At 47.0% G+C, this 21,154-nt stretch overlaps 1 protein-coding gene across 1 annotated transcript; it reads right to left on the bottom strand.

The window, feature by feature from the left end:
• Window positions 1–9,747: 9,747 nt before the first annotated feature.
• Window positions 9,748–12,781, bottom strand: LOC147033793 (uncharacterized). Its single transcript, XM_085882865.1, has 3 exons — window positions 12,459–12,781; window positions 11,600–11,839; window positions 9,748–11,538 (listed from the first exon to the last, which is right to left on the bottom strand). Exons 1-3 carry the CDS (start codon window positions 12,723–12,725, stop codon window positions 9,748–9,750), a joined length of 2,298 nt encoding a protein of 765 aa, XP_085738991.1. The 5' UTR covers window positions 12,726–12,781.
• Between the last annotated feature and the right edge of the window lie 8,373 nt (window positions 12,782–21,154).

The raw sequence follows: 21,154 nt of genomic DNA, 5'->3' as shown, positions 1-21,154 counted from the left end.
ATCAGCAAGCAGCAGCTTCTTCACTCTCTGCCAGTCTGGATAAAATCACAAGCTGGTCCAACACTTGGAACATGTCTTTTAATCCTGACAAATCTAGCATTCTGACTATGTCTCGGCGAATGGACCATCTGGAACCCCCCCCGCCCCCCATTTGCTTTCTCAACAATCCTCTTGAAGAAGACCTTTCATTTAAGCTTCTGGGTCTCACTATCTACCATGACCTTTCCTGGGAAAGCCACATTTCCCAGCTGGCCTCCAAAGCCAGTCGCTGACTGGACATCCTCCATCATACAAAGTCCTTACTTGGCACACCTGAGCTCCTGACCACATACAATGCTTTCATCCACAACCTGATGGGGTACTGCCCTCCACTCTAGGCTGGTGCTCCTGCCTCACACCTTTCTCGGCTTCACCCTGTAGAAACCAAGGCATTTAGGATCAATGGTATGTCCCGCGATGAAGCTGAGTGTTTGGGTCTCTCACTCTCTCACCGCAGACAGGTCGGTGGTCTTTCTGTCTTCCCCTGTCTCCTCTCTTGCCTTGACCCTCCCCCACCCCACTCTGTCTATGCTCTGTCTCCACCCCCCCCCCCTATTTCAACACAGGGTGCTCAAGGTCTACCAAAAAACCCTTTCTGGTGAAACTGCCAAAATCATGAATCACTACTCTCATCTTCACTCTTTCATTCCTCTCTTTTTCCCACCTCTGGAGCAAACTGTCATACTCTCTTCAATCCCTCTCCTCTCTCCAGGTCTTCAAAACAGCTGTTCACCACCATATCAAATATTCCTCCATCCAAAATTTTGATCTTTACTACCCCCGTCCACCCCAAACCCACCTTCTTCAAATTCCCTGCTTTCCTTCCTTAAAGTCCCTGTAGTGTCCATATTGTTTACCCCGTGTACCCCGCCCCATCCCTCTCCTTTCCACATATCTCCTAATGTCTCTGTTCCCTCCTGTTTTGTGCTTCCCTCTCCCACCCATCTTGTCTCTTGCTCCCCTTGTTATATGTTTTCTGTGTGTTAGTTCTTATACGAGCTTCGACATTGTATTCAAAAAATCAGGAGTGTGTGTGTGTGTGTGTGTGTGTGTGTGTGTGTGTGTGTGGGTGTGTGTGTGTGTGTGTGTTTTCTAACCATGGCTGCTCCTAGCTAATTGTGTTAACACGAAATGCTACAAGCCCTTAACCCCTCATATCTTCAACCTTTTAAAGTCGTTGAAAGCAGAAGTTGTTCTCTCTGATAACGCATTGTCTTTCAAAACTACTTTCAGTTCACAAAGAGTTAGCTGCTTATAAGAACTTCCTTGCATTTAGGAAGTAATCCTTCATAGATATCGTTAGTTATATCTTTCTATTCCCTGGTATTTACTTGTTCTAATGACTAATTGTGAGGGATTTAGATTTAATTTACTTCTCACAGCCCTCCCCACCCATTTCCCATTGTCCTAATTTGTCCAGTTCTTAAAATACATCAACGAGGTCATGATGCAATTCCTTTGAAAATTAGACACTGTATGAAACCCAAGGGCTGCTGAAAGCTTTTGCAGCTGAAAAAATCAACCAAAATTGATCACCATGGCAACACATTTAAACCAATTTTTCCGTTGATGTAATTCCCTGTATTGGATTTCTTAATGCAGAGTAAATTCTCTGTCTAATTAAGATTTAAAATGAGTTATGCACATTTGCTGATTGGTGCCAAACAAACAGTAACTACCATTAGAAGTGGTGACCTTTTAATTTTTTCACTTTTTTTTTTTCTTCCTATTAATGAAAGATTGGGGGTCGTGAAAGAGCAAGGTGATGGGGGCAGTGAGGCGACAGTTGGACACAAGAACCAAGAGTATGAATGAACAGCATAAGAGTAAGGGAGTAAGGGAGTAAATGCAGCAACCTGCAAATAAAAGGGTTGAGTAAGGAAGGGTCAGTGGTGGAAAGGATGGGGATGAGCAGGATGACATGAGATGGTGTGCCTTCCTGATTTTGAAGCCCTCAAAGGAAGAGTGGAATAGAACAACCTCAGGAAGACACTTCCACAGACAGGAGTTGAGTTTGCCTTCGAACAAATATTACGTGATGAGGCAGTTGCTCTGAAACAACTTGCCTTCTCTTCATGGAAGGCAAATCGGACCGAAGGCGATCTCAGCGCATTTCAAAAAGTCCGCAACAAGTGTATTTCCACTCTCAGGAGAGCCTGAAAACAACATCTGTCCAACCTCAAGAATGAACTTTCAAACTTATCTCCCTCCTCGAAATGCCATCTTTCTATAAACTCCCTCCTCTAAAACCTTGTTTGCACCTTGTTGAATGTATCTTCAGTATTTCTATTCCATCCCTTCCCTTTCTTCAAATCAACCACAGCTGACTCCGCTCTTGAGAATTAACACCACGGCTGGCAATTCTGTGTTTGTTTCCAAATATTGTGTCACCAACCCCTCAATCTCACTACCCATCCTATTTATTTGCTGATGACCTCACCCTCTTTGTGAGATCCCTCATCCTTCACACAGGCAGGCTGCAGCCTCTTCCCTCGCTTCACTCCTTGAAAAAAATAAAACTCACAAGTTGGTCAACCACTTGGAATATGTCCTTCAATCCTGACAAATCTCACACTCAATCTCTCTCCGAAAGGACCTGGTGCCGATGTTGGCCTAACGGTTAACGTGGCTGGCTTAAGATCTTTGGGTCTTGAGATCAAGGCCATGTTGTTCCGTTAAATAACACCAAGGTGGGTTGACTAGGTCTGTCATCCCTCAACGATTGACAAAATGAGTACCAGCTTCCTGGAAACAGGGGGCACTGCATCAGTGGCACAGCTGTGCTCCCAGCAATGATGAAACCAGCAGCTGCAGGCTGCATACAAAATAGTAATCCTGCCAAATCTTAAACTCTCACTATCTCTCTCCGAAAGGACTGTCTGACAAACCATTCTATCCACTTTCTGAACAATCCTCTTGAGGAAGTTCAGTCATTCAAACTCCTGGGTCTCACTATCAGCCTTGATCTTTCTTGGGCAAACCACATTTCAAAGTTGCACTCCAAAGCCAGCCGCCAACTGAGCATCCTCCGTTCTATAAAGTCCTTTGGCACACCTGAATATTGATCCACGTGCAAGGCCTTCATCCACAGCTTGATGGAATGCTGCTCTCCCCTCTGGTCTGGCTCTCCTGCTTCACATGTTGCTCAGCTTCATGCAGTGGAAACCAAGGCCTTCAAGATCTAAGGTTTATGGGCCTATCTCTTCGTTCTCACAGACAGTTCGGTAGTCTCGCTGTCTTCAACCGCCTCCTTTCTGGTCTTGCACTCGATGTTGTTTCCGTATTTTGTACCCCCCATGTTTCTGCAGGGCTCAGATGGTCCATCATCATCCCCCTTCTTGTGAAACTACCGAAATCCAGGATCACTGCTCACCTCCACTCATTTCTTCCTCTTTTTTTTCCCCACCTGTATAAAGTGGCTCTCACACCTTGACGTTTTAGCCAGCGTATGCCGATTTATGAAAACATTGTCTAAAACGCTGGCACACGTCGAATACGTTATGGGTAAGTTGTGTATACGTTAAGAGCACGCTGAAAAACACTGCCATATGTCGTAGTACACTGGCTTTAATCGTTGTACTTTGCGGTTGTCCACAAATTTTAGCATGCTTGAAATTTTACGACGTATGCCGGCGTATGGCTCACACGTTCCGCATACGCTGGGAATAAGTTGTAGGCACGTTATGCGATCGTTGACACACGTTACATGTAAGTTATTCATAAGTCGAAACACGTCCAGGTAATGATTAGCGTACCCGAAACTTATTTATAACCTATGAGTAACGTGTTGTAGGCACGTTACACGATCATTGACACACGTCGAGGCACGTTATGCGATCGTTGGCACACATCGACACACGTTACTTGTAAGTTACTCATAAGTTGAAACACGTCGAGCTAATGCTTAGCGTACCCAAAACTTATTTCTAACCTGAGTAACGTCCTTTGAATCTATGAGTAACGTACCTCCAATGCATATTGACGTATGTAGACGTATTTGATTGACGTCTTCTGGACGACCACATAACTTACTGAACGTGTTTCAAATTTACAGCTACCGTATAATGTCTTATTGGCAGCGTTTAAAAGAAATTTTAAAAAAACCAACACCAACTTCCGATATTTCGTCACGTGCCGTTACGTCACGTCCGATTGCCTCTTCAGTTTGCTCGTCTTATTCTTAGTTCCTCCTCTGTGAATATTTTCTGTTTGAGGATATTGTCTCGTCGACGTCGAAACTTAAAAGCAAATGTCTGAATATATTTTAAAATTCGTGGTACACTAAAAAAAAAAACTAAAAAAAACCACAACAACTTCAGATATTTCGTCACGTGCCTTCACGGAGCCAAGGAGAAAAAAAGAAAATGTGCCTTGATGGAGAAAATAAGTTTCGGGTATGCTAAACATTACCTCGACGTGTTTCGACTGATGAGTAACTTACAAAGAACTTGCGTCGACGTGTGTCAACGATCGCATATCGTGCCTACAAGTTATCCCCAGCGTAGCAGAACGTGCGAGCCAAACGGCGAGTACGTCGTAAAATTTTCAGCATGCTTGAAATTTCACGACGTACAAGGCATATTACGACGTATGGCAGTGTTTTTCAGCATGCTCTTAACGTATACACAACTTACCCATAACGCATTCGACGTGTGCCAGCGTTTTAGACAAATTTTTCAGAGGTCGGCATGCGCTGGCTAAATCGTCAAGGTGTGACTGCGATGTTGACACTTCCAATCCTCAGGTGGTTATGATTTAAATCGGCGAGCGGCAGCTTTTTAATAGGCTATGCCACGTGATCGTCGGCGATACGTGCAGCGCGCCATGCATACGTTAGACTATCGTTGGGCATAGGTTGTGAACGCCGACAACACGCTAATCATTCGTTGGTCTAAGTTCTCTATATGTGATTAAAACGTTCTGTGTATGTTACGAATACATTATGCATACGTCCAACTCGTTATGAATACTTCAAAAAAAAACATCAAACTTTCAGCGTACGCCAACGTTTTACATACATTTTTATGCGTTGCCATTGCTGGCTAAAACGTCAAGGTGTGACAGGGCCCAAAACAACTTCCACAACTTCTTCAATCTCATTCTTCCCTCCAGGTCCCCAAGACAGCTGTTCACCACCTTCTCAGATCATCATCAATCCAAAACCATGATCTTTTCGACCCTCATTGACCCCTCCCCCACACCCCACCCCAATTCCTCCTTTAAAATTTCCAGTTTTCCCTCTGGAGTTTCCTTCTTCTGTGTCTATTGTGTCTATTCCATGCATCCTTTTCTTCCCCCCCATTCCTCCCCACACCCATTCTTTGTCCTCCCTCTCCCTCTCTCTGGCCCTCTCTCTGGCCCTCTCTCTCGCCCCCTCTCTCTCGCCATCTCTCTCGCCCTCTCTCTCGGCATCTCTCTCGGCATCTCTCTCTGTCTCTCTCTCTCTCTCTCTCTCTCTCTCTCTCTCTCTCTCTCTCTCTCTCTCTCTCTCGCCCTCTCTCTCTCTCTCTCGCCCTCTCTCGCCCTCTCTCGCCCTCTCTCTCTCTCGCCCTCTCGGCCTCTCTCTCTCGCCCTCTCTCCCTCTCGCCCTCTCTCCCTCTCGCCCTCTCTCTCTCTCGCCCTCTCTCTCTCTCGCCCTCTCTCTCTCGCCCTCTCTCTCTCTCTCTCTCTCTCTCTCTCTCGCCCCCTCGCCCTCTCTCTCTCGCCCTCTCGCCCTCTCTCTCTCTCTCTCTCTCTCTCTCTCTCTCTCTCTCTCTCTCTCTCTCGCCCTCTCTCTCTCTCTCGCCCTCTCTCTCTCTCTCTCTCTCTCTCTCTCTCTCTCTCTCTCTCTCTCTCTCTCTCTCTCTCTCTCTCTCTCTCTCTCTCTCTCTCTCTCGCCCTCTCTCTCTCTCTCGCCCTCTCTCTCTCTCGCCCTCTCTCCTTCTCTCTCCTCTCTCGCCCTCCCTCGCCCTCCCTCGCCCTCTCTCCTCTCTCGCCCTCTCTCTCTCTCGCCCTCTCTCTCTCTCGCCCTCTCTCTCTCTCGCCCTCTCTCTCTCTCGCCCTCTCTCTCTCTCGCCCTCTCTCTCTCTCTCTCTCTCTCTCTCGCCCTCTCTCTCTCTCTCGCCCTCTCTCTCTCTCGCCCTCTCTCTCTCTCGCCCTCTCTCTCTCTCGCCCTCTCTCTCTCTCTCGCCCTCTCTCTCGCTCGCCCTCTCTCGCTCGCCCTCTCTCTCGCTCGCCCTCTCTCTCGCTCGCCCTCTCTCTCGCTCGCCCTCTCTCTCGCTCGCCCTCTCTATCGCTCGCCCTCTCTCTCGCTCGCCCTCTCTCTCGCTCGCCCTCTCTCTCTCTCTCTCTCGCCCTCTCGCCTCCTCTCTCTCGCCCTCTCTCTCTCGCCCTCTCTCTCTCCCCCTCTCTCTCTCACCCCCTCTCTATCTCTCGCCCTCTCTCTCTCTCGCCCTCTCTCTCTCTCTCTTGCCCTCTCTCGCCCTCTCTCTCTCTCTCGCCCTCTCTCTGCATTAAGCGTTTTTGGCACAGTTGTATCACGAATCTCCATGATTCCACTTCGTCTGCGCTCTGACGCTTCGGTTCGCCACATCATGTCGTTCCGACGTCATTGCTATATCATTCTAAAAAACAACACTCAATCGCTCAATGCAGTTTTGACTTTAAAAAATAAAAACCGCAATTACCAGATTTATATTACAACGGAGACCACAACTTGTTTTATCTGTGGTGAATCGGGACATTTAAAAAGCGATTGCCCCAAGAATATATTAAGTGGAATATCTAGTGTGGTTGAACCCATTGAGACGAATATTGGTATATCTAGAGTTGGGCACGTTGGTGACGCTTCAAACTCGAACAATCTGCCTGGGCCGTCGAAAGTGGAGGTAAATCCCCCCCCCCTCGCGGATGACGAAAGCTTCACCGTTGTTCCTTCAAAAAGGAAACATAAATTAAAGCATCTAAATGATAACAATAATCAAGATGTGACGGCGAGCTGTGCAAAAAAGATGGCGTCGGCTGCCGCGAATAATGACTCGTGTTTGGAAGCAACAATAGATGCTCTTTTTAAAACGAAAAATCGATTTGATGTAATTGCTCCAGAGGATGATGACTTTTTTTGTGGGTGGGGTTGGTGAACATAGAGTACCTATATATAGAGAGTAGCGACAACTCAGCTATAGACGCCATTTTGTTTCACTCTGGATAACGCGCGGTGCGTGCGCTACCGCCGTAGCAGCATGCATGAATGAAGCAATACATCAGGAGGGTGGGATACATCACTGGACATATATAATTATTCTCATGTTTTACTCGGCCAAAGATCTTGATTATAGAATCAATGGGGTTGAAAGTGATAAAATGTTAAAATGCATGTACTCATTACACGGGAAACTCAGAGTAAGTTTGCCAGAGAACGAGACATTTGGGAGAAACTCGGCCTGTGTAGGCTTATGACATGAAGTCGAGCCAAATAAAAATCTCGAGTCCATAGGCCTAAGTTGGGGCCTCAATTTGATCCATACCTGCCCCTACCCATCCCTCCCCACCTCACCCATCTTTACTTTTTTCATCTCACCACATTATCATCTCACCCATAACAAACAAAAGCAACAAACACCGATACCTACATGTAATTTATCATCATAGTTACCACCCAACACGCTCTCAAACACACCAAAAAGTGACTATGCCAAAATGATTGTATCAGATTTCAAAAATATCTTAACAATTGAAATGACCCTTTTTTATGGGCAAAGAATAGTTAATTGCACAGGCCTGCTATGCAATTATTGGATGAATCTATGAAGCACGTTCATGTCAAAATGCTTATGTTAAGTATTCAACTGGTACAATCTTGTGAAGAAACAGTCCATGAAAAATCGCAGTAGGTTTGACCTGCTATTTTATTTGTCAACAGTGTTCCATCAATTTGCAAGATGATGAACGATAAAGAAATGCTACAAATTATAAGTACAGGTAACTCTGCTTAACTTGAATCTCTTGGGACCACAGAAATCTGTTCGACGTAGAACAAATCTGCCTCACAGAAGGTAAATAACACGTCTTGCATAATACGGTTTCAAAATTTGTTTAAACTTGTGCGATTATTCGACTTAATAAGGCTGACTTACATGCATGCAGAGTTACCTGTATTGTTCATACACTGCAGGCATTTTCAAATTCAAGTGTATAAATACGTAATATCATGATTAGTTATATATTCGTGTTTACAGCAAAATTAATTTTGGTGAAATATTAACAACTTGACAGCAAGTTTTCAAGACAATACTACATGATTGATGATTCTGAACAAAAATGGAAATACACCAAATGAAAGTATGAAGGTCAGAGATTGTAGGCTAGATTTTTTTATGAAACCCCATCTAATGTGTTGCCATGGTAACCAAATAAACAGACAATTCATTACAAATTGTGTATTTTCATAAGAATGTGCAATTAAGTGATAAATATGTAAATTAATTGGGTTGCTAAATAATGATTGCCCATATTGTTAGCTTTCTAGATGCCAACATCCCAGACTACCATTGATCCTTACTGGGGTTATGATAATAAATAAGATCAACGGCATGCATAAAGAGGGCCCCCAAATTTAAAGCATTTCATTTTTGGGGCAGGCGTGGGGGCAGTGGTTCTATAGGTAATTTTTTGTTCCAACTTAATCATACAGGCTATAAATCAAATAAATCAATAATAATATCAATTGCTGCTATGATTGATATAATTCTTATTACAATAATCTTTACCATGGTAACACATTCAACGCATATACAGTAAGACTTATATACCATACATGTCAATGTCCATATGTGTACATTATTTTGCCCTTTTTTTAGTCTAAAACTTGACTGGTTTTTGGTCAACATAAGAAATAGACAAATACCAAAATTGTTCATCAAATTACTTATCAAAACAACGAATTTTCTCTTCTTTCCATAGATAACAACTTCTAAAAGCTTAGATGTCCTTGAAAGTTTATATGGGTCACATGATGACATGCTTCCAATACCGGGAGCCGTGCCTAAAGGCACTGTCGACGGCTAAAAGCTTAAATGCAGAAATTGAAAACGAAAGAACTTCTTATCTTTGAATCTTATCATTCGTTCACATGCATCTATCTCTAATGTAAATGGATTATAACAAAGGCAACTTCATGTTACACAATACATTGGACAAACCAGCACATTATTCTGAATAAGCATTCGTTTGATTATAAATGAAATAGTTTGAATAACAAAGTTGGCATATTAAATGCATATCTTTTGTTATAAGTTTTCTAAATCAGTGTGCCTTGTCACTTCATAGGCCATAGGGTGAGGCCGAAAAAGACGCTTTAAAAGTGGGTTTCGTTCCGAAACTCGGTAAACAAATTATCTGAACAGCATTGTGTAAACAAATAATCAAAGAGGCTACAGGAAAAAGTTCTCCTAAAACTATCCTGTTGTATTCTGGTATTTTTGGGAAAACGGCGAACTATTTTGTCAATGAGGAGACACGATGTGTACACCTTGCCATGTACGAAATTCGTCCGCGAAAACTCATGTGATGTATGCTATCCATTATCCAATCATAGCGGAAGATAATAAGAAAGCTACTTCTATGTATCCAATCCGAAGATTGCAAAATTTTATTCTTTGCTTTTAAGCTAACTTAAAATGGTCCGGACTTCCCCTTTAAGCAGGATGACTCAATACTACTTCCTTTATTTTACTTCACTTTTGTTGCTAGCTTCCTCATGGCCATGCTCTTACTGCCCAGTTCATCAAACTTCTTCGATGATTCTTTCTTGCGGCTGCTTGTTTTTTTCTTGCAGAAGAAATGTAGCCGCGATGTGATGAATTTACCAAGAAGTTTCTTCTTAATGTTGTGGCACTCAGCAAACTTCACATCTTCTGTGAGCTCTTGCGCTCGTTCAAGAAGCACATCTTTCACATTTTTTTCATCCATGAGCTTGTCTTCAGCTTTGCAAAACATTGCCTCAACAGTCAATATCATCTTGAATGTCTTGTCTGAAACATGAAAGAAGCATCCAGTTCTGAACTCTTTGAGCAAGGAGAGCTGTGCATCAGGATGTACGTATTTGGTTTCTTCAGCTGCCAACTCACTGATGCAAGTATCGCAAGTAGTCTCGTTCTTCTTAACACTAGAAACGCAAGCGCCGGCAAGGTTGTAAAGGCTCGCCCGCTCTGCTGGAGGAAGACAACTGACATCGGGATTGTCTGACAGAATGATGCCCGAGACTTTAACATCCTCTGGGACCTGCACGTCCTGTTTCAGAAAATCAGCGAGAAATTCACCGTCATCTTGACTGTAACTTCCTGAACGTGGCAGTGTAAGGAACTGGGCTGAACTTATGAGTTTCAGGGCAAACTTGAATTCTAGTGGGGATGGAATCGGCTTCCTCAGACGAACGACAGAAAACAGATTTTCTAAACAATCTTGCGTCAGTCTACTGGTAAGAAGGTACTTGTGACCCGCATCCAGAAGGTCCTCGGCCAAGGTAAGAACTGATGTAGTACTCAAGATGACCCCAGTTTGACATGGTTTCCAGTCACCTTTACCTATCTTTATCCCCTTGAACAAAGCTATGACATCATGAAGGAATGACCGAGTTTCCCTGTATTTATCTGGCTTCATCTTGCTAAGAGCCATAACAGGATGACGGCTTGTCATAATCTCGAACCAGTGATTCATCATTTCAATGAACCAAGCTGCAGTACGATGCTCTGCACCTCTGCTCTCTTTGTCTGCAAGGTAGATGAGGGCACTGCTCACATCATGGCTGATCACGTGTGTTGCGTTGGACACTTTCATTTTCTCGAAATGAGAAGGTGCAAGTTTGGCCTTGGTAAGCTTTGATGCCAGCTTCAACTCATGGTGCTCTTGGAAGCATGCTAGGTCTCGAAGGGGGTAATCACTTACAATGTCTGAGCAAAGCTGATGGCGCTCTACAGTGTCTTTGGACAGAACAAAATTCTGCCCACTTACTAGAGCTGACTTGATGTTCTTGAACAGATGAGGAATATCGGCCAGAAAGTACAGCCATCCTTCTGTTTCACATGGGTGTGGGATTCTGTGAACCGTCTTACAATGCTTACCGCATATTATCCCAAAGGACTTCCACATAGCCCGATTGGCGCTACCCATATCACTAGTTACTGCTTGCACATTCAGGCCGATGTCTGATGCATGACTGATGATGTCCAAAATGATGTCCTTGAAGACGGTTCCATCTGTTGAGCCACTTGTAAAATGATAACCGACTGTTTGCTTCCAGCGAGAAGTAACTCCTCCAGGCATAAATACCAGCGCATGGTCAGCACTGCCAAAGTGTCTTGGCAATGTCACATCACCTACAAGCTCACCACTACTGACATCATACTCAACCTTTTGTGTTAGTGACATCTCGTCTAGTGTAAGACAGCAAAGTCGTTCTTCCTTAGTCAGACCATCAACTTTCAGCTTGAGCAATTCAAAGACATGCGTCAATGCCAAAGTCTTTTTAGGGTTAAATAACTACAGACTTAGTTCAAAGAAAATGATTCATAACTTCAGTCTACATACCTGAACTTGAAGTTGATGTTGTTTTGTCTGCTGTGTTAACAGAGTACGCATGGTCTAAAGCAATGCATGATTTCTTGGTAGCACTAGCAGTATTTGGTGTACAGGAAAGGCGTTTTAGAGGCCTCCTGGGTTTTGGCACACTGCGATGACAGAATATGGTTGGTACTGCCTGCCACTTCAGTTTTTTCTTCCCATCTACTCTCTTGTTTTCAAACTGGGACTCATCAAAGTGAACCTGCAGAAGAAAAGATACAATATTTCTAATCTTGAATATTTCTTAGTCCTAATAATAAATTATAGAAGTAGAAAACATTATTATAACAAAATAGAATAGTTCTCAAAATTCATTTCTAAGATCTGGTTTACACATTTCATCATTGTATGCTACTCTCTACTATGCTGCTAGATTAGAAAAATAACTGTATTTTAACTTAAGATTGGTACTTGTCGAGCCACGGCATGCACCATTTTCGCTATACACCAAGATAGTAATGGGCCTATGAAAGTATGAGTGGAAATTTGAAGCCAAATTTGACATTTTGGACCAACTTTGAGTTTGAACCAAAAATAAAAATGCTGCAAAAGTTCTAGATCTACTACTAGTAGATCTAGACTCTATTAGTTTTTGAGACCCACGGCCAACATTGATGAATGACCTTCAAACACAATTTCACAACATATGAAGGAATGTTTTTTTTAATTATTTTTATGTATTACAAAGAATTGGATTTTCATAAAAATGTCATAATGATTAATAATAATGGCATTCCGATGAATAAGGTGCGCAGACACAGTCACTTCCTTCATACATATGCTGATATTAATACATGGGACTGATACAGCCCTTCTCTTACCTCGCACAAACATGATGAAGAAGTAGGCTTCCATCCCACTCTGCTCACTTTTTGCTCCCATATCTTCCGTCTTTTTGCATCTGTTGGAAACCTATACATCCTGTACCCCTTCTCAGATTTGTTGCTGCACCCAAAGGCGCAACAACCCGTCATTTTGACTAATAAAGTTTCACTCAGTTTCAAACTCGGTCTCTCCGAGCTCACTCGGTGAAGATCTGGATTCGATGCGTAGCTTGGCGCTAGAGTGTGAAACAAAATGGCGCCCATGTGTCACGTGACCATCAAATTCTGGTCCCCCTATGTCGCTACTCTCTATATATAGGTACTCTAGGTGAACATGAGCAGGAGATTGGTTTTGTGCAGCAGGGAGCACACGTGACCACTCCCATAGTCACAAGCACCTTGGATATTAACACCGAACCCACTGTAACCCCCCTCCCTGTAAAGACCAACAGTGAAATGTGTACCGTTTCTAAGTCACCAATAACTCCAAACCTGGTTGAATCAGGGTGTAAAGCTTCAACTAGTGAAACACCAGGTTCATCTCAAGCGGAATGTAACGTTCCTTCCATTAGTATTCTTCCTCCTCCCCGTCCTCTTCACCCTCCCACTCCTCCTCCTCCTCCCCCTCCCACTTCTAATCTTCTTCCTCTTCCCACCCCTCCTCCTCCTCCCACTCCACCTCCCCCTACTCCACCTCCCCCTACTCCACCTCCCCCTACTCCACCTCCCCCTACTCCACCTCCCCCTACTCCACCTCCCCCCACTCCTCCTCCCTCCACTCTTCCTTCCCCGACTCCTCCGACTCCTTCTCCCCCTTTGGAAGCGGAATGTGAGGCTTCCCTTATTAAACCATCAGCTCCATCTTTGGAGCATAACGTTAATGTAATGGACACCGGTCGGTACTCGGATTATGATTCGGATGGGGCCTCATCACTTGCTTCTTGTGGCAGTGCTGAAGCATGGAATGATCCAGTTTCCCAAGATTCGGAGAGTGTTACTAAATAAGAACAGAGTTCAATTTGTTGGACCACTTTATTAGCGTGGAACGACAATAATCAAACAAGTATTGAACAGGTTGAAACACCCACAACATCCCTGGCTCCGGCTCAGGCTGCGCATGCGCACTGGCACAGGGGACCGTCGATATGTAGAAGTACCGTAAAGTACAATGTTCTCTATCTCCCTCCGAGTCTTTATTATGTTAATAGATAAAGGCTGAGAAATTATTAAGTTTAATGAATGAACAAAAGTTGATATCGCCCATCGTGTGACTATTCCATGGAGTAGTCCTTGTGCCAGGCAGGCACGCTGGTCGCTCTGGTGGATCGGCGTTGACCTATTGCTGGTGCTGGTGGTGTCACATCGGGCCCCAGTGGGGATGGGGCTCTCGGGGTTTCAGGGGCCGATGGTGGCGTCTGAAGGATCGCGCGCCTCGGTGTGCCTCGTCCTGGTGCTGCTGGCGTGTCTGAAATGGGTGACGTCTTGCGCCGGGGTGTGCATACTGACGTCAGTGCCGGCGTGGGCCCCGTTGGCGTCGCAGATGTCACGGGTTCGCTGTCGAGGTCAGGCAGTTGCGGTGTTACAACGGGTACAGGTACAGTGATGCGGGTTGCTAGATCATCATAGATAGACCGGGGTGGCAGCTGGTCATTGCGAACTGGGCTAAACTTGCGCAGGAATTTCCTGTTCCGAAGTGTGACTCTGCCCGAGCCGTCGATCTTGATCACGTATTGGTCGTGTTGGCGTATCTCCACGATACTGCCTGTCTTGTCCCATTTTTTGGGGTGGAATCCTGTCTGGTTCTGTATGCGGACTAGGTCCCCTACAGCAAGTGGCGGAAGGCGTTTGGTGTGTTCTGCCCAGGTGTCGGCTGTGCGGATATGACGTTTGCGGAGGGCCTCCTCCCTCGCTTTCAGGGTCTCATGCCAAGTGTCGTGCGGTCTGTACTTCCCGGGGATAATTGCGATGAAATCGCGTATCGGGCGGCCGAAGACACACATTGCCGGGGAGATCTTCGTGTCAGGGTCAGGCGTGTTACGATATTGTAGTATCGCTCTCTGCACAGCGTCAGTGTCAAGTTCTCCCTGCGGGCTGGTGTTGTCCGTGATAAGTCGTTTCATTGTCTTAACTCCAATCTCCGCGCGACAGTTGCTGTGAGGGAAGGCCACCGATGACAAGCGGTGGTATACGCCCCATCTGTGCAGGAATGACCTGGTCTCGGTGGAGGTGAACTCCGGTCCCCCATCCGATGCGAGCTCTTCTGGTGTCCCGTACGTCACGAAGGCGCGACGTAAGTGGTTTATGAGTCCGGCGGCGCCACCCGTCAACTTTGAGATGATCGGCCAGTTTGAGTATCTGTCCACCGTCACAAGGTAGTGTGCACCCCTGTGTACAAAGAAGTCCGAGCACACTGCCTGAAAGGGGTAAACGACCGGGATAGGTGGAGTTGGTGGCGCTCCAAGCTGTGATGGTGCCATCCGGTGGCAGTGTTCGCAGTTTTTCCGAGTGGCGCTGATGTCAGCCGACATGCCTGGCCAGAATACAGAGGATTCTGCGTGGGCGGTCATCATTGATATGCCCTGGTGGGCAGCGTGTAGGGCGCTCAGCGCATCGCCGCGGAGTGAGGGTGGTATGACTACTCGGTCCTTGTATAGGATCACTCCATCTGTCGATGTAATGTTCTCGCGGTACTGGTGATAGTCGCGAATTGTCTCTGGCATCTCGATTTTTGAGTCGGGGATGCCGTTCATTGTCATTCCCTCCAATATGTGCATATCGCCATCGCTGCTGGTGGCTTCCCTGACGCGATCCCATGTTACTGATCGCAATGATTCGAGGCCCGCGGCGCACCATGCCAGGTTGTCCTCCTCGACGTCGTCGTCATACTCCGGCTCAGTTTGGCGTAGGAGAGACAGGACGTCGGTGTGCGTGCTTGGTTGGAGGTGGTGGCATTGGTTGGAGGTGGTGGTCGCTGTGGTGGCATTATCATCTGGAAGGTTCATGAGTGGAGGTCGCGTGGTGCCGACCGGCCTGCGCGACATGGCATCTGCCGCCTTGTTCTTCATGCCCGGGATATGTATGATGCGGAAGCGATAACGCAGGGTCTTCTCCTTGAGGTTCCTGAGGCGGGGGTTGGGTATGTCGTCAAGTGCTCTGTCCGAAAGGAGTTTCAGCAGTGGTTTGTGGTCTACCGCAACGATCAGGTTCTCGCAGCCCAGTACGAAGTAGCGCGCCTTGTCCAAGGCGTCCGCGACTGCGAGAGCTTCGCCATCTATGGGCGCGTATCTGGATTCTGCCGCGTGTGTAAATCTGCTGCCGACCAGGGTTATTTTCCATTCATCAGTGCAGCAGAATGGTCTAACTGGCACGCATCGGCAGTGCTTTTGAAGCAACCAGAATCCGATTCCCTCCTTCGACCAGTCGGTGGCGATGCATGTTGGCTTAGTTTTGTCAAATATGCGGACACCGTGTTCGATTTCTTGTACGATCACGTCTTTCGACTCGCGGAATATGTCCTCTAACTCCATGGACCACTGGAAGCGTTCTCCACTTTTCAGGAGCTTCCGGAATGGCTGCATTCGTTCGGCCATACTAAAGGCGTATGCCACCTGGTTGACAAGCCCGAACCATGATCTGACGTCGGTGATGTTACGCGGTTGTGGGAAATCGTGGATTGCTTCCAGGTAGCGGCTGCACGGTCGCACGTCGGTCATGGTGATGGTGAAGCCCGCGAAGTCCACCGTGGGTGCGCTGAAGACAAACTTCTCCGGGTTGAGGATGATTCCATTCCGGCCGCATATATCCAGCCATTGGACCGCCTGGAAGTAGCTCCCCTCAATCGTGTCTGACCATAGTAGCGTGTCATCTACGCACTTGGTCTTGTTACCAATGTCCGCGACTATCTCATCGTATCGTCGTGAGTAACCGTCCCCCGATGCCATATACCCTTGTGGGGCAGATAGGTACCGGTAGCGCCCCCATGGAGTGATGAAGGTCGTCTTGTGGCGGTCGTCCTCGTGTAGGCGGACGCTATGGTAACCGTTCCATGCGTCAAATACTGTCTTGCGCTTCCCGTTAGGTACGCGTCTCGCCTGGTGGAACGGGGATTGGGTGTGGTGGGTCTCGCGGAACGCATGCTTGTTCAAGGCCTGAAAGTCGACGGTGCGTCGCGGCTTGCCATTCTTTTTCGCGCAAATTACCATGCGGTGACACCATGTCACCGGCGTGCCGACGGGTACTTCCTCCAACACGCCGAGCCGAACGTCCTGGTCGAGGCTTGCTTTTACCTCATCTTGCCAATGTATGGCCACGGAGATGGGAGTGTGATGGGCAACCGGTGTCGCGTTCTCACTGAGCATAAGACGTAGTGGCGGACGGTCATTCTCGGTAGTGGCTGGTGTGGGCACGTGTTGAATGTGCTCTGAGCATACATCCTGAGTAAATGTGACTGTAGTGCCTCTCTGTTGGCCTCAGTCGCTGGCATGGGGAGTGTGGTCGGCTTGGTCGGCGGCTCCGCGCGTCGCGGGCAGTCGCACAATTCCGAGGTCGTCAGATTCACCTCTCCGAGTGTCGGGAATCTGTCCGAGATCATTCCCAGGTCCATGCAGGCCGCGCGGGAGAGGAATATGCGGTCTGAAGAGTCCGTCACGTACGCGATTTGGCACGTCTCCAATCTCCGAGCGTCGTCACTGTTACCGGCGAATCTGACTACCACGGCTCCGAGGATACGAATTCCTTTGTTGTCTGCGGCCTTCATGGTCATGGATACAGGTATGAGGTCCTCGGTACTCAGGCCCATTTGTTGGACGACTTTAATACCAATCAGGCAGCTCTGGCACCCCGTGTCTGCCAGAGCGGGTAGGGTTACCGCGCGGGTGTGTTTCAGGAGGTTAAAACCCAGCGCTTTGTAATCCTCGCGCTTGTTGGTGAGAGTGAGGTTGATGTATGGCTGCGGGTCGGATATGCGTTTCATCCACTTATCGCACATATCATCGTACAGGTGGTGAGCGAGGGGAAGCGCGCACATTTCGTCCTCTGTGCTGGCCATGGTGACCGTGCATAGCTCGACGAAGGCTGCCATCTGCTCGTCGTACATCCCGTCAGTCTCCTTAGATGGGGGTCTTGCCGATCGGCCGCCCAGACACGCCTTGTCGAGGTGATTCTGGCGGTCACACTTCCGGCACTTTTTACCGTACCCGGGGCACTCGGCGCGTCTGGCGCGCCATTGAGGCGTTTTGCCGTGGCCCACCTCGCCGCAGTAGATGCATACTCCTTCGGGCTTGGCCTTCCGTTTTTCCGGCCTGGCTCCTACTCTGGTGCGGACGTCCTGTCGCCTTCCCCGCCGATACGAACTACTGATCGCGTCCGTGCTCTGAGTGTCAAGCAGGCGCGATGCCGAGCGTTTTCCAGACTCTTTGGCCTCGATATACTCTTTCATGTCCTTTAATGGCATGTCCTGGTTCTTCTCACCGAGTAGGTCAAGTTGTATTGCTTGGTCCGCGATGCCACGGGCAACCACGTTGCGCAATATCTCTTCCGTGAAGTCGTTGACCTGATCGCACCCCGCCTTGGTGCACTTCATTTCATACTTGCATGTGTCCGCCTGCCCCTTGATGCAGGCGTGGAACGACCGGACGGGCTCCTCGTGTCCCTGCCGCATGTTAGACAGGGCCACTCGAGCTACCATCGTGTTCTCCGTCCGGACGGCGAGCGCCTTCATGGCGGGGAGGACGTCGTCTTCATCGCTGCCCACGAGGCTCCTACCCGCCGCGCGAATGAGGTCCTTTCTCAGCTCCTCCTCACAGCACTCCAGTAGCTGCGTGACTATGTCGGGTCCGACAAGCTTAGTACCTGTTTTGTATTCGCCCCAGCGGGTTATGAAGTACGACCAGGCCTCGCCCGTTCCGGCCAGTGCTATGGAGGGACGCTTGAGTTTCTCCATTTTGGCATTCGAGCTTGCCGCCCTGGGGTCGGCGACGTGCACAGTGGCGTGTATACTCAACATGGCCGCCACCACTGCCGCCTCTGCGTGTGTAGCCATATAGTCACAACCCTCGATCGGGCACTCTGCTTCCACCGGCGCCATAGGAACAGTTATTCTGGAGTAAACGTTCTATTTTCGGTGATGCACACGTGTGTACAATGTCGTGGGGGCGAAGATTGGGTACAGTACCCGAGAAATCCAAACTCACTGTCGACGTTCTCATGGTCCGTTTTCACCCAGTCGTGTCCTCCTCAGCACCGACGATCTTTACTCGACTGCATCAAGTTGTTTGATTATAAATAAGAACAGAGTTCAATTTGTTCGACCACTTTATTAGCATGGAACGACAATAATCAAACAAGTATTGAACAGGTTGAAAAGCCCACAACATCCCTGGCTCCGGCTCAGGCTGCGCATGCGCACTGGCACAGGGGACCGTCGATATGTAGAAGTACCGTAAAGTACAATGTTCTCTAGTTACCAGTGTTCCACCTGCTGATATCATAAAGTTTCTTCATGACACCTTTCGCAAGAAACATGTTAAAATTAAAAACTTTTTCCCTGACTTGCCCGGCTTTATAATCTCTGCGAAGCTTTTGCTCCTTAAAGCCGGACAGCTTGGTGTGACGGAATCACAAGTATATCGACTCCGGAAATGCATCCTCAAAGCAAAGAATGAGCTGCAGACACAGAGAGACTAAGTTTTTGACACACCCAAACTCTATGTTAGCCTATGGCCTTCTCTATAGCGAGTTTAAATATTAATGGGGGACGCTCCTCCATCCGTAAAGCAGAAGTTAAACAGTTTGTTGAGACCAATCACATTGATGTTTTGCTTTTGTAAGAAACTAGATGTAGCTCCTCTTGTGCAAGTGAATGGCAAAGGATAATGAGGGGAAAATGGTTTTTTAGTAGTCTGGAACACCCAAGGGCTGGGGTGGGTGTTTGTATACAACCTTCCTTTTGCAGTCCCAGTGTTGTTTTTAATGAGATTATCAAAGGGTATTTGATTTCACTCACCTTCACACACAATGGCTTTAAACACACCGTACTGAATGTCTACGCACCGAGCGATAGCACGGAAAGACTCGCCTTTTACACACACTTAGAAACTTCTCTTGTACACATTGATTTTGATGGCCTTGTCTGCTTGGGTGGAGATTTCAACTGCACGATGGACCCCACCATTGATCGTAATGGAGAGGAGCCACACCCAGCAAGCGCAGCGCCTTTGTTGAGAGCCTTGTCCAAGTTTTCCCTGGTTGATGTGTGGAGAATCCGCAATCTTTCTCTCCGCCAATACACGTGGAGTCGGTGTTCAAAAGGCCACCTATCACTTGCAAGATTGGACCGTTTCTACATCAACAGTACCTTTTTAAATGTTGTGAGCAATATGAACATTATTCCGAGCGGCTTCTCAGACCATCACATGGTCACACTTCGTATTCACCAACCAGTTCGGAATCGTGGTGCTGCCTACTGGACCTTCAACGCAAGCCTTTTGGATGACCAACTGTTTGTCGATGCCTTTGGTGTGTTCTGGAGAGCCTTGCTCCAACGTAAAACTTCCTTCCCCTGCCTTGGAAAATAGTGGGACAACGTCAAAGTGCAAATAAGATCCTTTTGCCAACAATATGGAGCCTACCACACCAAATATGACTCTGCCCTTCAATCCTTGCTTGACAAAGAAATATTATATTTGCAGACCAACCTCTTGGCCTCAAATCATGAAAGAACCAACCTCTTGCTGGCGAAGAAAAAAGCTCTTCTTGCTGGACTTTGTACAAAGCAAGCCAGAGGAGCGCTGATTCGTCTCCGACTGGAGAATTTGTGTTACCTAAACACCTCCTCTAAGTTCTTTTTTGGACTGGAAGCTCAAACAAAGAGAAGTCAGCAGATAACTTCAGTAAGGACAAAGGAAGGAAGAATAACACACAATCTTAAAGATGTCAGAGCCTCACTCAGACACTACTTTACTGAACTTTATCATGCTCCGAAAATCGACAACAAAATGGTAACAGTGCTGACTTCTTCCTTACCTACCTTGTCAAAATCTGCAGTTCTACAAATGGACAAGGAAGTAATTTTGGAGGAACTCCAAGCTGCTCTTCAAACTCTACCCTCGGGTAAGGCCTCCGGTCTGGATGGAATTCCTGCGGAATTTTATAAAACCTTTTGGGACCTCCTCGGACCAGAACTACTTGAGGTTATAATCGACGGTCGACGATCAGGCTCACTGCCATTAAGCTGCCGGAGGGCTGTCCTCGCCCTTATCCCCAAAAAGGAGACCTTCAGCAACCACACAACTGGCGTCCCATCTCATTACTCTGTGCAGACTACAAAATATTTTCCAAGGCCCTTGCCAACCGCCTTAAAGCCATAATCGAGGAGATCGTACACCCAGATCAGTCTTACTGTGTCCCGAAGAGGACAATTCATGACAGTATCTTTATTGTGCGTGATATAATTGACATCTGTTCTCTTGAGCAAAGAAATGTCAGGTTGGTGTTCTTAGATCAAGAAAAGGCCTTTGATACCATTGATCATTTTTATCTTTTCTCTGTTTTACGGGGGTTTGGTTTTGGGGAAAATTTTATCTCTCATGTTCAGTTACTGTATAGCAACACTTTTAGTCTCTTAAAGGTTAACAACATTTTATGTCCCCCTTTCCCGGTTAATAGAGGCATCCGTCAAGGGTGCCCTCTTTCTG

Source organism: Eptatretus burgeri, chromosome 1 (genome assembly GCF_056783735.1).
Source record: "Eptatretus burgeri isolate ZD-2024b chromosome 1, Ebu_testis_v1, whole genome shotgun sequence".
Lineage (NCBI taxonomy): Eukaryota > Metazoa > Chordata > Myxini > Myxiniformes > Myxinidae > Eptatretus > Eptatretus burgeri.
The sequence above is the reverse complement of the archived record's forward strand: the minus strand, read 5'-3'. Positions and strand labels throughout refer to the sequence as shown.